The 14,172-nt window shown below is 42.0% G+C and overlaps 1 protein-coding gene across 1 annotated transcript in view; it reads left to right on the top strand.

Moving 5' to 3' along the window:
• Positions 1-5,705: 5,705 nt before the first annotated feature.
• Positions 5,706-14,172, top strand: part of runx3 (RUNX family transcription factor 3) — a 54,307-nt gene continuing 45,840 nt past the window's right edge. The window contains exons 1-2 of the mRNA XM_007574568.2: positions 5,706-5,943; positions 6,247-6,339. Coding sequence (XP_007574630.1) covers positions 6,282-6,339 — 58 coding nt within the window. The 5' untranslated portion in view covers positions 5,706-5,943; positions 6,247-6,281. The remainder of the gene's footprint in view (positions 5,944-6,246; positions 6,340-14,172) is intronic.

Below are 14,172 nucleotides of genomic sequence, written 5' to 3'. Positions count from 1 at the left end.
TCTCTCTGATGGAGACGAGGCAGGTGCCAAAACTACAAAACCACCTGAAATGAGCCAGTCATCCTTCAACCGCTGCTGTCATGGTGGTGTGCACTCAGTCACAAGCTTCAATTTTGTCTGTCTGAGTGAATACTGCTATGGACGTTTACAAATTTCAGAAATTCCCACAATATCCACACATAACAGTGACAAAACTTCTCCTTTTTTTGTCCCGTTTCCATGTCACACCACTCAGGATCTCTGGGATTCTGCCTGCGTGTGCCTGTGTGTGTTTGTGTGTGGTAACGAAGGGCCCACGCTCCCCTCCTTTCAGTGTGGTTACCACAGTCTCCATGTCTGCTGGAGCCAATAAATAAATAATGGGCCCGGTGATCACTTCCAACGGTGATACTGCATGCTAAAAACCACTGCATCTGGGAGTGTCTCACTGACAATAAAAACACAAACCAAAGCGCACATGTAGACACACAGATTGTTGCCGAGTTGGTAACAGTGCACACAGCTGCTGTTTACTTGCGATCTCTTTAGACTGTTTTAAAATAATTTTATTCACAGCCTGAAGGAGGACGTTTCCAAATCCTCTCATGCAAAACTTCCCCTTAGAAATGAAATCCTCAGGAATTTCCAGTAGAAACCTCTTATGACATCATATCACAGCAAACGATGAGTGTTTGAGAATCCGGTAATGGAAATGAACACAATGAATTTACTCTGACTGAATTAGATGAACCCCCCCACCCCCCGGTATGAGGTGTGAATGAGGAGTCAGGACTGCACACAGTCTAAGGAAAAAGGCTCCCATGGCCGTATGCTGGAGGCAGGCAGGACCCTGGTGTTTGATGCAATGACGGCCACTTCATTATAAAAACCTCCTCAAGTCCCACGCTGCATTCCACGTTTATGGGGAACATATGGGGAAGCCTGCAATTTTTAGACCACAAAATAAGCCCCTTTGCAGCTGGACGCACGACCGCACTGGGTCCTTTTTGCTTCTCGAGCCACGCCCGAAAGGCGTAGGACCACTGACAGTGATTAAACCACCACAGTTTTCTCAGCAAAACAGGAGTTATATTAAGCTTAAATACAGGGGCTTGATAAACAAGGCCTGGGCAGGGGAAAGAAAAAAAAAAAGGATTTAGTGAAAAGACGGCCACAATGATCTTCAGACTATTTTCCCCTCACGGTCATGGGCAGTGCAAAGCAATGAGATACATTTCAAAACATGAAGCAGATGTTTACCTAGACAAAAGAGGGAAAACACACTGAGTAAAAGGCCTTGACTCCAGCGCTTTCTTCAAATATCAAGTTTGGACTAAACAGCAACATAGCCAATTCTTGCACAATATTGTGGGACAGTGCTATATTTATTTAGCTTTTCCACTATCCTTTGTTGAGAATCCAGATACGTCTTTGTTTTCCACAGGGGAACAAATGTATGAAAATTGACATTAAAACTAAAGATCCATGCCTTGGGAAACAGTTAAAAAAAGAGAAAGATATTTACCACGTCTAGTGGCCCTACACTGTTCAAATTCTAGGTTGTTTTTTTTTAGACTTTTAAAATTTTGAACACAAGAAATCATTTCCAAATTTTTCCAGGAAAACAGTCAGAAGTAAATAAATGGGAACTTTTGATTTACGATTCTAAAAGCTTCGTAGATAAAACACCAACCAAAAGAAAGCCCCTCATTCCCACTGTGAAACACGGTGGTGGAACCCTCAGGCTCAGTGGCCACATTTCTTCGGATTGAACTCGTTTTTATCAAGATGGTTGAAAGCATGACCAACAAATTCCAGTCAGTTTTGACCCAAATCTTTCAGCAGACGGTAAGGAAGCCGAATGTGAGGAAGGATTTGCTTTTCAGCACTCAGAAATACTAATAGTACAACTTAATAATGACTTGACCTGAAGACGAGTAAAGCTGTGGGATGGCTCAAGAAACAAACCTGACAGAGAATCTGTGCAGTCACAGATGGGGATGGCTGAGGGCAAGAGATGTCCTCAAAGAAAACCAAAAGTTGACATTAAATCAAGATGTGCTTTAATCCTCCCGCAGTCTTAAGAGAAGGGACCATTTAGACCCTACAAGTTTCTTACTTTGTGCGCAGTCTGGTGGGGGTCGCACTGACCCCATGTGCGCTTTTTCTGAGATTTTTTTTGTGTGTGTGTGTTTTGGGAAATTGATGGTCTGACGGGACAACCCTCTACATCTCCACTGTCCAACCATGACTTTTTTCCAATCTCCTCCTGAGCTTCGCACCAAGACCACAGGAGGGCTAATGAAGTTTCATTTTAAGGGTGTGGTTTTGTGCATTTTTTAGTTTCTTCTTTACATTTTTTTTATGCCTGTTTTTCACTGTAATAATACAGAATGTGTCACAATAAAGGAAGAAACCCGGAATGTTCCCAGGACGAGAGTACTTTTAAGAGAAACTTTAGATGAAAATTAATACTAAATAGCCAATAGAATTGGTTGCACAAATTCATAAAAACAACAACATGCTGGCTTCTCTTGAGCATTTTCTTCTTGTTTAATATTTTTGGTCGTAAAAACAAACTTGCAGATGGTTTTAAACACTGGCTGAGGTTAAAATCCCTGTGACTCTGGCCTCACGAGGAGCTCCGTCTGCCCTCTGTTTCTCCGAGCTGTAATCTGTCCCCAGGCTGGCAGGCCATGGGACGAGGCCATGTCAAGAGGCAGCGGAGGTGTTAGAAAAGGAAGCCTCGCTATGTGTGAGGTTAAGTCAGAGGCCCGTAGCGGCCTCGTGGACGGACTGATAAAAGCCCTGGGGCCGCGGCTGTGGCCTCAGCGTTCGGCCACACTCGCTGACGCGCCGTGTCATTTAGCCCGCGTTGCCGCCTAACTCAACGGCAACTGCTCATTTACAGGGCAGTGCGGGCTACCAGGAAGAAGAGCGAGCTCTCGCCTCTTTCTCTCTCGTTCTCCAACACACACATGGATTTACACATGGCATACATATACACACAAACAAACAAAGCTTCGGTCCAACAATTAGCAGAGTGCAACGCGGACCGACGTCCATACACAATGGCAGGGGAAACAGAACCGAAAAACCTATGGATCTGCACACATACAGGTTTCTAGGGAAAGCACTGGGTCACATGAGTGACCAGACGGTGGTTTGGGTCTGTTGTCCCACAGCCAGACGTGGTCACTGTGTCACTAAGAGACAGGAGAAAGGAGAAGGGAAGTGTGGAGACCACAGGTCTGCAAATGCCAGTGATTTGAGAGCTCTCACACAAACAGACATGAACCCAGACACGCACACACGCACATATGTGTAGTTTAGGAGGACAGTTAGCAAAATGAAAGTAACTCTGGCAGCATGTTTGTTGCCCCGCACATCCATAATTTCTGTGTAAATGTTGAGCAATCGGACTGTTACCAAATAACTCGTGAGGAAATCCTGAAGTAAATGTTTTTTTTTTTGTTTAATGGCTTAATATTGGAATGCTGGAAGTCAAATCTTTAGAAGAGTTTTTTTCATTTTGCTACTGATTTTTTTAATGAAATACAAGTTTGCAAGTTAACATTGAATTGCAAAACAAGGCAAAGTGAAAAAGCTGTAAAAGGATTTAAAATGCTTATAGTACACTGCAAAATTGATCACAACCCTTGGAGCCATTTTGTATTTCAGTAACTTCAATGTTTTTAATTAGGAGTTTATGTGATGCAACTACCCCTCATCCACACAGTAAGGCGTGCACACTAAGCTACCTTTAATCTGATATCCCTACATAAAATCCAAACAAACTGCATTCAGACATCAAGCACCAAAGAGCCAAAGCTCAGGAGGAAGAGTCTGTCAGTAAGACGACAATTAGCCTCACTCTCCACAAATCTAGACTTTATTGTAACTTGCAAGAAAAATGAAATTGTTACAAGAAAAAAAAAAATCAAATAAATGACATAATTTATTTATGTCATTTATAATGACACCCTATAATGTTTTATAGGGCGTTTAGGAGCTTCAAACCTGGAAATAGATGCTCTGGTCAGATAAGACTTCAAACATTTTGCTATGAGAGTCACAACCCTAAACTGAGATGCTTTTTTTTCCCAGCAGGTGCAAATAACGAATCCAGTCATGGTGAATGCAAAGAGATATTTTAGTCTAAGGTAAAGAAATTTAACTTAGACTGTAAGCAAAAGTCGGTTCTACTTAATATAAACACAAAACATATCTCAGATTCTTTGTAGTAAAAAAAATAAATTAATTAAAAAGCAGCACACTATTTTCTTTCTGTGTCAGAGTTATGTACTTATTTGTGTTTATTTATCACAGAAATGCCCAATAAAATAGAAATAGTTGGAAAAAAGTCACATTTTTCAGAAGGTATCAAGCCTGTTTGGCTGTATTGTTCCGTCTCTTTCCATTAGATTAGGAGTTTAATTTGCGCTTCAGTTATCTTCTTGCTAAATTAGTGAAGCTGCAACTGATCGGATGAGTTAATGATAATTGCCACATGAACTCAGACGAAATGTGTTCAGGGAGAAATTCTGCATGAAGCTGCAAAACGAAACTTCCCCAATCTCTGTCTAGGGTGAGCCCCCTGCTCACCACAATATTTTAATTGCGCATTTAAACTATTAACAGAGACAGCGGAGCCGTCTGCTCCCAACCATCCCCGGTCTCTACAACCTGAAATGCGTCTCACTTAATTTGACTCACTTAAGCTGACTTTTTTTTTTTTGTTTTGTTTCAGTGCATCTTGGAAAACTTTGGTCGTCACTGGCATGCGAATAATAATGATTGTAAAAGAAATAATGTTGTTTGCATCTCATCTGCAGTCGTCAGTGAAGCACTTTTCCATTCTTAAATTCTATTTGGAAAATGAAAAAGTGTGAAAACCACAATCAGGTTAGCTCACTTTGTACTTTCATTCGGTGCGAGACGCTACAGTAGGCCGCAAATACTTCAATACTTGCAAAAGGAAGTTTAGAAAAAAAAAGGCATTAAGGAAACGCAAACTTTTTTTTTCTACGCAAATCCACGTGAACTTTGCATTAACTGCGCTTATGCTGACATGTAAGAGTCAATCAAGGCAAAATAGCTGAAAACAAATGAAAAAGAGAAAACTGGAAGGTAACTGTTCAGAGAAAGGGGGAAAGACCCAGGCACAGGCAGAGCTGCTTCTGATGAGACTAAGATTATGATACTATCAAGTGGTAAGTGAGGGTGGAGGTTTTGCGGGCCCAAAACCACCGGTTCTTACTAACACAGATGTGCAGTGAGTCAGACAAACATAAAACTAGCACAGGACATGCGTACACTGTCAATAGCAACAAGTTCAGGGTTGCTCAGATTAGTCTCCGAAAGCTGCTTCTTTCAATCTCGTGCCTCTCATCTCTGCTGTGTTGAGCTTCTAACATTTTACTGCTTCACTGGTTCATCTACAATTACTTTAGAGCCTTGGACATTCAACAGCGGCGAAGGCCTCTGTGTGGTTTAAGCTCAAAAGAAAAGAAAATGTTTCCAAAACTTCGGACAACCAACAAAAAGTGAGAGTAAGTACTGGAAGTCTGCAAAAGTGTGGAAAGTACAGGACGAAACAGAAAGAAAAAAAAACAGAAAAAAAGCCAAAAGACAGCAGAAGAAGAAGAAGAAGAAGAAGAAGGGAGGGAGAGGGTGGGAGGGAGAGGCCCGGTGACCTCATGTGACATGTGACGTGGGCTCCACCACTCACGGAGGGGAGTGCGTCTGTCTCTGTGTGGAGGATGGCGAGGAGGATGCAGAGAGACTGTGGCTTGTAGCCTTTTACTAGCACTGAAGCTCCAGTCAGGCCACCGCCGCCGAGGAAGAGAAAGAAAAGTGGCAGACCACGCTGTCAGACAAGCGGGTTAACCTCGGAGTGTCGGCCTGCTGAGTGACAGACCGCTCTGTTGCGTGGGCCCCCGCCTTCTCTCATCTCCAGCCCTGGTGAGTCCACCTCCCACACCTGGACACCTGGGAACTCCGGCACCGCCAGTGCCATTCAGAATTCAGTGCTGCTTCTTTCTCCTGCATTTCTCGCTCAAACACGTTCTGGTGCTGCTGCTAGCACATGCTGCTGCTCTCTCTGCAAGCTTGTGGCTTGGGATTCCTGTGGTAGTCAGAAAACCCAAAGATTCTTGGTTGCAAACAGAGCTCCAGGAGTTCTTGCCCTCTCAGGCTCGCCTTCCTTCCCGTGCTCGTCTGTTTCACTCTGTGTTTTAATTCTGCTTTCGTCCTCTCTTTCCAAAGGTTGGTGGAGACTGGAGACACGGTCCTGTCCTGTCATGGCATCCAACAGCATCTTTGACTCCTTCTCCAACTACAGCAGCAGCCTACTTAGAGGTGAGCCCCTAGCCCAGCCTCGCATCTAACCCACTCTCAACTTGTTTAGACAGTTGATCCACGTCCTTGTTCTTTTTTTCCCCTTGTACTGCTCTAATATGCTGAGACAGATTATACCAAAAAAAAAAAGAAAAAAAGAAAAAAAAAAAGAGGATCTGGTTTGCACTTGACTGATATGGTTCCATAAAGGCCTCTCAGCTTCTGTGTTTTCTGTAGGCTTGATCGAGTAGCTCCATAATGGGATTCTCACCACAGACATTCATTATCAAGTGAAACTCTCTGCGAGAATACGAGCTCAGAGGCTCCATGTGACTGGCTGCTTTACTGGAACACGGCAATGCAATGAAAGAGCGAATAGGGAAAGGAAAGAAAAAGAAAAACATATTAGTGCCTTGCTTCCAGGAGGTACTTTTGGTCTTTGCGGTGAGGTGAGTGCACTTGGCTGTCCTTAATGAAGAAACCATTTGTTACCATGGCATTTGCAATCAGACAGCTTTTGCTCACAAACAACGTTAACAAGAGGAGGAGGAAGGCTGGCAAGGCTGTGCCAAATGTCAAGAAAAAGAAATGCTAGGCATTGTTGACACTTCAGTTGTTAATCTATGCTGGAGGCTTCAGTCTTTTTCAGCCACAGAAAGACAGCAGAGGATAAGAAAAAAAAAGTTCCTTTCCCAATTAAGGCCTTGTAGCTGTGTTAATTAGAGACAGCCACAGGAGAAGCACTACCACTTCATAATTGTTTGCAGAGTTTATCTTAAAAATCTCCGGAGCCTCACACATACACGCAGTCAGACTCCCCATCTGTGCCTCACGTGAGAACAACCCTCTGATATCCTCTCAGTGACGGCAGATGATGTTCCAGTGTTCTCGCAGCTTCTGCAGGCATTTATAGTTTCCTCATGACACGGCTCCAAGTCACCCCCTTTCTACCACCCGTCCTCTTTATCTGCTGGATCTGTGCCCTTCTTCATCAGATCAGCGCACCACCAATGTCAGGTTTCATGCGTGCCGTCTATCACGCTTTTGTTCGCGGGGATCTGATTTTGATTTCAAGATGTAAGGCAGGACTGGAGACAGCGGGTCAAAAAGGGAAACAAGAGCCAGGGCGTTCAAAATGGCGACCGAAATCAATAGCGAATGTGCAATTTTATTTTAAAATCCACGCAGCAGCCAGGGGACTGAAACTGAAGTCAAAAAGGCCAAGAGATGTTAAATCATCCACTTCAGTCTGAGCGCATTTAAACTGGGGCTACCACATGCAAGCAAAACAACTCAGAATGGTGCGTCACACATGCAAAGGAATAGGACCTTTTTAGGTTCAAGCTGAAGCGGATAGAAGCAGTTTTAGAAAAATCAAGCTCATGGAAACGCTGTTCTCAGCTCCTCAGAAGTCAGGAAGCACAAACCAAGCACAACATCAAATTCACGTGTGCAAATACAGACTCTGAAAATCATCTTGATCTTTTCTGCTTTCATGTAGCGATACCTCTCAAATTTCAAAAAAGCCAAAAGAAAGAAAAAAAAAATCTAAAAAGGAAAATTAAGCATCAATTTTATCAGCACAAAAACAACGATCGCTGTTCCAGTGTTATTTTGGTAATTCTTTTATATATCACAACCTGTTTCACAGTGCACACATCTAAGCGTGTGATGTGCAACATCAGATGCACTTCGCGTGAGAAGCTAGAGGACGCCTCACCTCAGAAACCTCAGTCCTCCGCTGAAAGCTCAGGGAGACACACACAACTACACACAAATAAAAATGCACAAGACACACACGCATGCATACACACAAGGGAACAGACAGTGCTTTTCTCGTGCTGTTTAACTCTGTCGAGCACAAGAAAAAGCTAAAAGTTTGACAGTTAGCGAGTTGCGAGAGACAGAAGGAGACATACATGCTTGCGCCTCGCCGAGGTGTTAATCTGATGCAGACTCATGGAGCTGCTGCACTTCGCTGATAACAACCACAATGAGGCTACACCTGCTAACCCTCACACAATTCAGGCAGAGCAGCGTTTCTGGAAAGAAATTAAATAAATAAAGACGCGGGCTCCATAGAAAGAAAAATGAGTCGTAACATTTATGGTTGTGGTTAGTTTTTGAGTATTTACATCAGGTGGAAAACCTGGTTTGTTAGCAGCAGAGATTGGGCCTCTGTGGAGGGTCATATCCTTGGCTCAGTTTCTGTCACCTCATTTCCATCTGCTTGGAAGGGCCGCTGTGTTCCCCCTGCAGGCTGTTTTTATTCATGGTACGCGCTCTGGAGCCAGCTTCCTTTTGTGGCAGACTAAAAAAAGGTCTCGAGTTTATTAGAGTAGAAGGATTTTTATGTGTTTGGCTTATTGTGCTGAATGAATGGAAGTGAGAATTTCAGTGAGAGAAATCCTCAGCACAGTAGCAGCGAGGTGATTTTCGAAGAGCTCGCTCCACAAATGCAGAGAAGGCAGCAGATCATCCTCACCAGAAAGAATCTCTCTCACCAGACACAAAAGTTTCAAATGGTGTTTTCAGCGGCTTACTTAAATAATAATCATTTTAAAAAAGGCCCCCTGCACAGTAGCTCCGTCAAAAGAGATGCCTTAAAATTTGCGGGATCACATGCCTTGCTTCTGCTGAATTGATTACCAAGTCATATGGAGAAGATTTTGTTCTTTTCTGTTGAATTAACATGCATGATTGGAGTCCAGTCAAAGCCCCGCTGAGTGAGAGGCCCGAATATGAAAAAGACTGGCGTAGCAGACTGAAAGCTGTAACCAAATATAAAGAGTTTCAATATTTTAAAGCGAAAGCAAATAATAGAAAACTCATGACGACCACAGAGCACCGAAACCCTGTCTCCAATTTAGCAGAATATAATATGTATTTATAAAACTCTGAAGGCATATGGGACAGAAAGAAGGTTCTGGACTTGATTAGGGCTGTAAACGTATTTCTGGGTACTTATTTACTTTCCAGTCCGTCTCGCTGCTTCCACCTCCTGTCAACACAACTTTATAGGAAACACTTTTAGGGGTTTGCAAGTGTGATGGCTTCGAGGTAGAGGGGTGTACTGATTATGTGGTTGACTGATCCCAAAGCCTGGCCCGATCCGCCCGATTTTGGCTCAAAGCGTCGAGCTCCATCCTGCGCCGGTCAAGGTTAGAGTGTTGTTGTAAATATAATTTTCTGGTGGTCGGCGAGCGACCACACTGCCCAAATTCTTCTGCTGCCGATCTGATAGAGTGAATTGGCTTCATAAGGTTTCTTTTGATTAAAAGACTTGCTCTGAAAGGTCGAGCTGCTTCTTTCAACAAGGGTACACGTTAGTGGAGATGTGGGGTGGGGGGAGGATAATCCTGCTGCAATGTGCAGTGGAGCTGAAGAAATTTAGAGAAGAGCGAGGGTGAAGCTAACGTTGGCCAAATCATCTGGAGTAAAGACTTAAGCGCTGACCTGGTGTGGTCACGTTGGACTGGACGTCCACAATAATCTACAAAAATAACTTCATTTTCTTTGCTCTGGAGAAAAGTATAGAAATTAGTTTCTTTAAGCTTCAGGAAATTTTGTTTTGGAGGAAAATACAAATGCAAAAGTATTCACACCCCTTGAACTATCTCCACAAACATTCGCAAATTTTATTCACATTTTAAATCAAAGAATTAAATATATAAACATAAAACCTTGCACTCTGCCCACATTGTTCCCAGTGGTGGAAGCATCATGCTGCGGGGAGCTTTTCTTCAGCAGGACAGGAAGCGAGTCATGTGAGGACCGATGGACCTATGGGTGCTTTCACCCCAGTCCTCGTTAGACTGCTCTGATCAAACTGCAGTCCGTTTGCAGGTGTGAATGTGCAATAAAACTCTTTACAGACCACTCCAAAAGCAGGAAGTGAACAGTAGCGCAGGGCATGCTGGGTAAATACAACCAAAACCAATGTGCGATGCGAGTAACACTAGAGGGGAAAATAGCTTGTGGTCTTTCACCAGTGGCAAAAGTGAAATCCTACAATCTCTAAAATCTGACGCCACTCCATTTTTCTTTGTGAAGAAGGAAGTTGCATTCATGTCTTCTTCAAATGTTTTTGTATTGTTTCCTTCAGTAGATGGTGGGGGCGTGGGGGCGCATGTTTTTCAAAGTGTTTGGTTAGTTTGACATAATGCAGTGTGGAAGCAAAACAGCTGAAAAACTACCAAATGTTGTAATTTTGGGCCCCAATCAAACCAAATCTACTGGACTATGAGTTATGAAAACAATCCAAGTTTAAGGAAATCCTAGCATAAAACCTGAAACTGATGTCTTCCTGAAAAAACAAAACAATTAAACCTTAATGAAGTATGAATAATTTTACAAGACACTGTATATTTAAATGAGATGAAAAATAATTGCAAAAAATATTTGTGCTTGTGCTTCACACATTACGCGATTGGGTTTTATTCCAAAAACTAACTTAAATACATTTGGTTTCCATCAAAGATGACTAATTTCAAGTAAAGCCACTATCTTGATTTACTAATTTTTTTTTTTTTTTTTTCATTTCGTTTCAAACCTACGCCCTAAACCACAGGACGGTCTCTGGGCCTATAAAGTGGTAAAGCCAGGGCCGTAGCAAAAACACAAGCATCATTGTGAGCTAATTTACGCATCGACCTAAAATTATGTAGCAACCAAATTCAATACGCTGGCAATTTGCAGCAGAGATGAAAATAAGTCAAACAATTTAAAGGTTCATCACAGGTTTGCTTTGCTTTTTTCGGGGGGTGACTCAGAAGAAGAAAGAAAAGTTTTGTTTAGACCCCTCCCTGCATTGTTAACATGATTTCTGCTGCTGCAAGAAGGTGGAAAATCAAAACATGACCAAGAGCGACCTCGACTGCTTTGCACTTTAGTTTTGAACATTACAGCTGCATCCTAACCCACAAATTACTTTAATGGGCAGGCATGGGCCTGGTCCTTAGCACAGAAATTGACTTCAACTTATGGAGATCCCACATGTTCCGAAACATAGCAGACAGCAACATCATTTATGTCTTTGACTGGAGACAAGGGTAGTGAGGATTTATCATGTGTGAAGATTTAGCTAAGATCTAAAGGCACCATTCTGTCACCATCAAAGAATTAAAAAATCATGTTTTTCACATCCTTTTGCAGTGAATCTTCACTTCATTATGACTAACTTTAATCATGCTCAAAACATCCTTATAGCCAATCCTTCTTCCCATAAGCAATAAAGAAAGAACCTAATTACGGAGGAGGAAAAATGCAGATAATGATAGGATGCGAGGCTCTGCAGGATACAAGATGTTCTCCGATTCTGCTTTTTCCCAGAATTTTTTTCTCAACTTGTTTACATACATTGTTGACGCTCCAATAAAACATGTTTTTGTTGTTGTTTTTTTTTGGGTTTTTTTGGATGGGGGTGGACTTCTCCTGTCTCTTCAAACACAATTTTAACTGCAGAGAATCAATTTTTTTTAATCGTTTTTTTCTTGTTTTGTGGAGCTGGCGTTTCAAAAATGGGATTTCAGTTCTCTGTTCAACTACTCATCAGGGGGAACAAATAACCGTCAGAGCGCCCAACTGCGTCAGTAATGGGCCACCTAATTGTTCCTTCCTTTTTGGCAAATTTAATCATTCTCATTTATGTTACGACTGAAAGAAAATCGCAGAGTTAGTCTGGAGTGGTGGAAAGTGTTGAAGTTACAGCTGAACGACAGCCTTGTGTTGCTTTTAGCTTGCTGAGTTTGCTGATCCAAACAGGTGGAAAAATCAGCCCTGTTTGATGCATGAGATCAAAATTTTCCAGCACACGCAGAAACCGACGAGCGAAAACGACGGTTAGCCTTAATATATAGGACTACGTGTCAAAGTATGTTTTGTGGCCAGACGCAGCATCTTAAATGCACCATTACAGGAAGTCCCATACAACCCTCTGAATAATAAACAGTTTTAATCTAGCCACTTTAATTCAAATCTACTTCCTGTTTAAATGCTAATTCTATGTCTCATTTATTTTGTGTCGTACGACGGCAGCTTTCTGTGGAGTTTGCAGACTGATCGCAGGTTGTTTTTTTTTTATTTTTGCCCTGAAGTAAACTTCAGACGACTCGTATTTTCTGCGCCGTGCCTCACTTCTGTATTGGCTCAGTAGGAAACACCATGCCAGGGATTCCCCCTAAGCAGAAGTGGCCCCTGCGCTCCTTCTGTATCGTCTGTCTACAGCGAGGTCACTCCGTCTGCTTTTCTCATGGACGCAGCAGTCACGAGCGCAGATGTACAGTTAAAAAAAAAAAAACAGCCGACTGACATCACTTACCAGATCACACGCCGGTTTTGGTAGAAATTAGATGTCTAGATATTATTCATACCCTGGTAGATTTAAAAAAAACTAAGGCTATTTTTCATTCAAGCCCACATTTATATATTAAAATGTATTTTTATTGGTCTGATGTCATGTTCTAACCTTAAATGTTATAATTTTATTAGCAAAAAAAAAATCCCCATAATTCAAAGGAGTCTGACTGGACTGTTCCATTTGTATTTTTTTCTAGTCAGAAGAAACTTAGAAGATGTTACAAATTTATAAATCGGTGCCCCCATGACTCCAACTTAGATTAAGTGAAACATAATAGATGATTTAAGTTTAAATTTGAAAATATATGAATACTTGGGATTAAGTGTGGGGCTATTTCTCATAATATTTGTTGTTGTGCCAATTTACGACAAACCTGGGATCCTGGATCAGTTTAAATACATCAAAAACACTTTAGGAGGTCATGTTGTCTTGTGCTGAAGAGGAAATCGTGTTGTCATGTTTTGGGTATTTCAATAACACAACAACCCCAACCGCCCCAGTACTCCAGCAGCACCTTGGTTAACTTTATGGACTGGCCACCTCAATCCAAGGACCTTAATACAATAATCAAACATGGTTGTACAAACCCCAAACAGATGTTACACACAAAAAAAATATGTGTTGTGTGTTTCACGACATTTTTGATCTTATTGTGAACGAATATTTGAGTTTATATAAAAAAAAAACAAATTCAAACAGTTTTGGTTTTTTGAGCTGCCTCTTTTATAGAGTGCTAACAAACTAAACCAAATTTTCTTGGGCATAAGACGTGCAGTGTTCCTTGGAAATTTGCATGCATGGAAATAAAAGCGATTACAAAAATGGTGAGTTTTAATCACCTCTCAAGGGACACTACTATCATTTTGCATGCAAGAGGCTTGACGGCATATGAACATGATTTAATTGTCATACATGTGGCACATGCACACAGACAGGAGTTGGAGACTTGCTAATGCTGAGTCAGAGAGGAGAAGTGCATGTCATCATGACGAGTATGACGTTTCTTTCAGCTCTAAGTGCTATCTGAGTTCATCCTAATAGCTGGTCCAGGTTAACATATGGCCTCCCAATGGCTTACTCCAGTAGAATTACTCACTGGGTGACTGAACAGCAGCGTCTCTAATAATCAGCTAAAATCTGTGCACTGAAAAGAGCATTTCAAAGCTTTCACCGTCTTCTAAAATCTTGCTGGACTCCCTCTCTGCAGAACCGAAGCACATAAATGCTTTTATTAGCCAAGGAACATCCAGTTCTCTTATTTTCTGGAATTTGATAAAAACATTAGAAAGACAGCAAGTTCTGCTAACACAGCCAACCTGGCAGAAAGTTTGTGTCACACTGACTCGAACGCAGCTTTTCCCCTTTAATCATCGCGATGACGCAAGAGGCAGACAGCGGGCGGCTTATTCACATGCCGTACATGAGGTTTGATTAACCTAATCACCGGGCAGCCGTACCCGGAGCTACTGATTGGGTTTACAAACGCCGCTTGTCAT

The sequence above is a fragment of the Poecilia formosa genome, unplaced genomic scaffold (assembly GCF_000485575.1).
Source record: "Poecilia formosa unplaced genomic scaffold, Poecilia_formosa-5.1.2 Scaffold8, whole genome shotgun sequence".
Taxonomy (NCBI): domain Eukaryota; kingdom Metazoa; phylum Chordata; class Actinopteri; order Cyprinodontiformes; family Poeciliidae; genus Poecilia; species Poecilia formosa.
The sequence above is the reverse complement of the archived record's forward strand: the minus strand, read 5'-3'. Positions and strand labels throughout refer to the sequence as shown.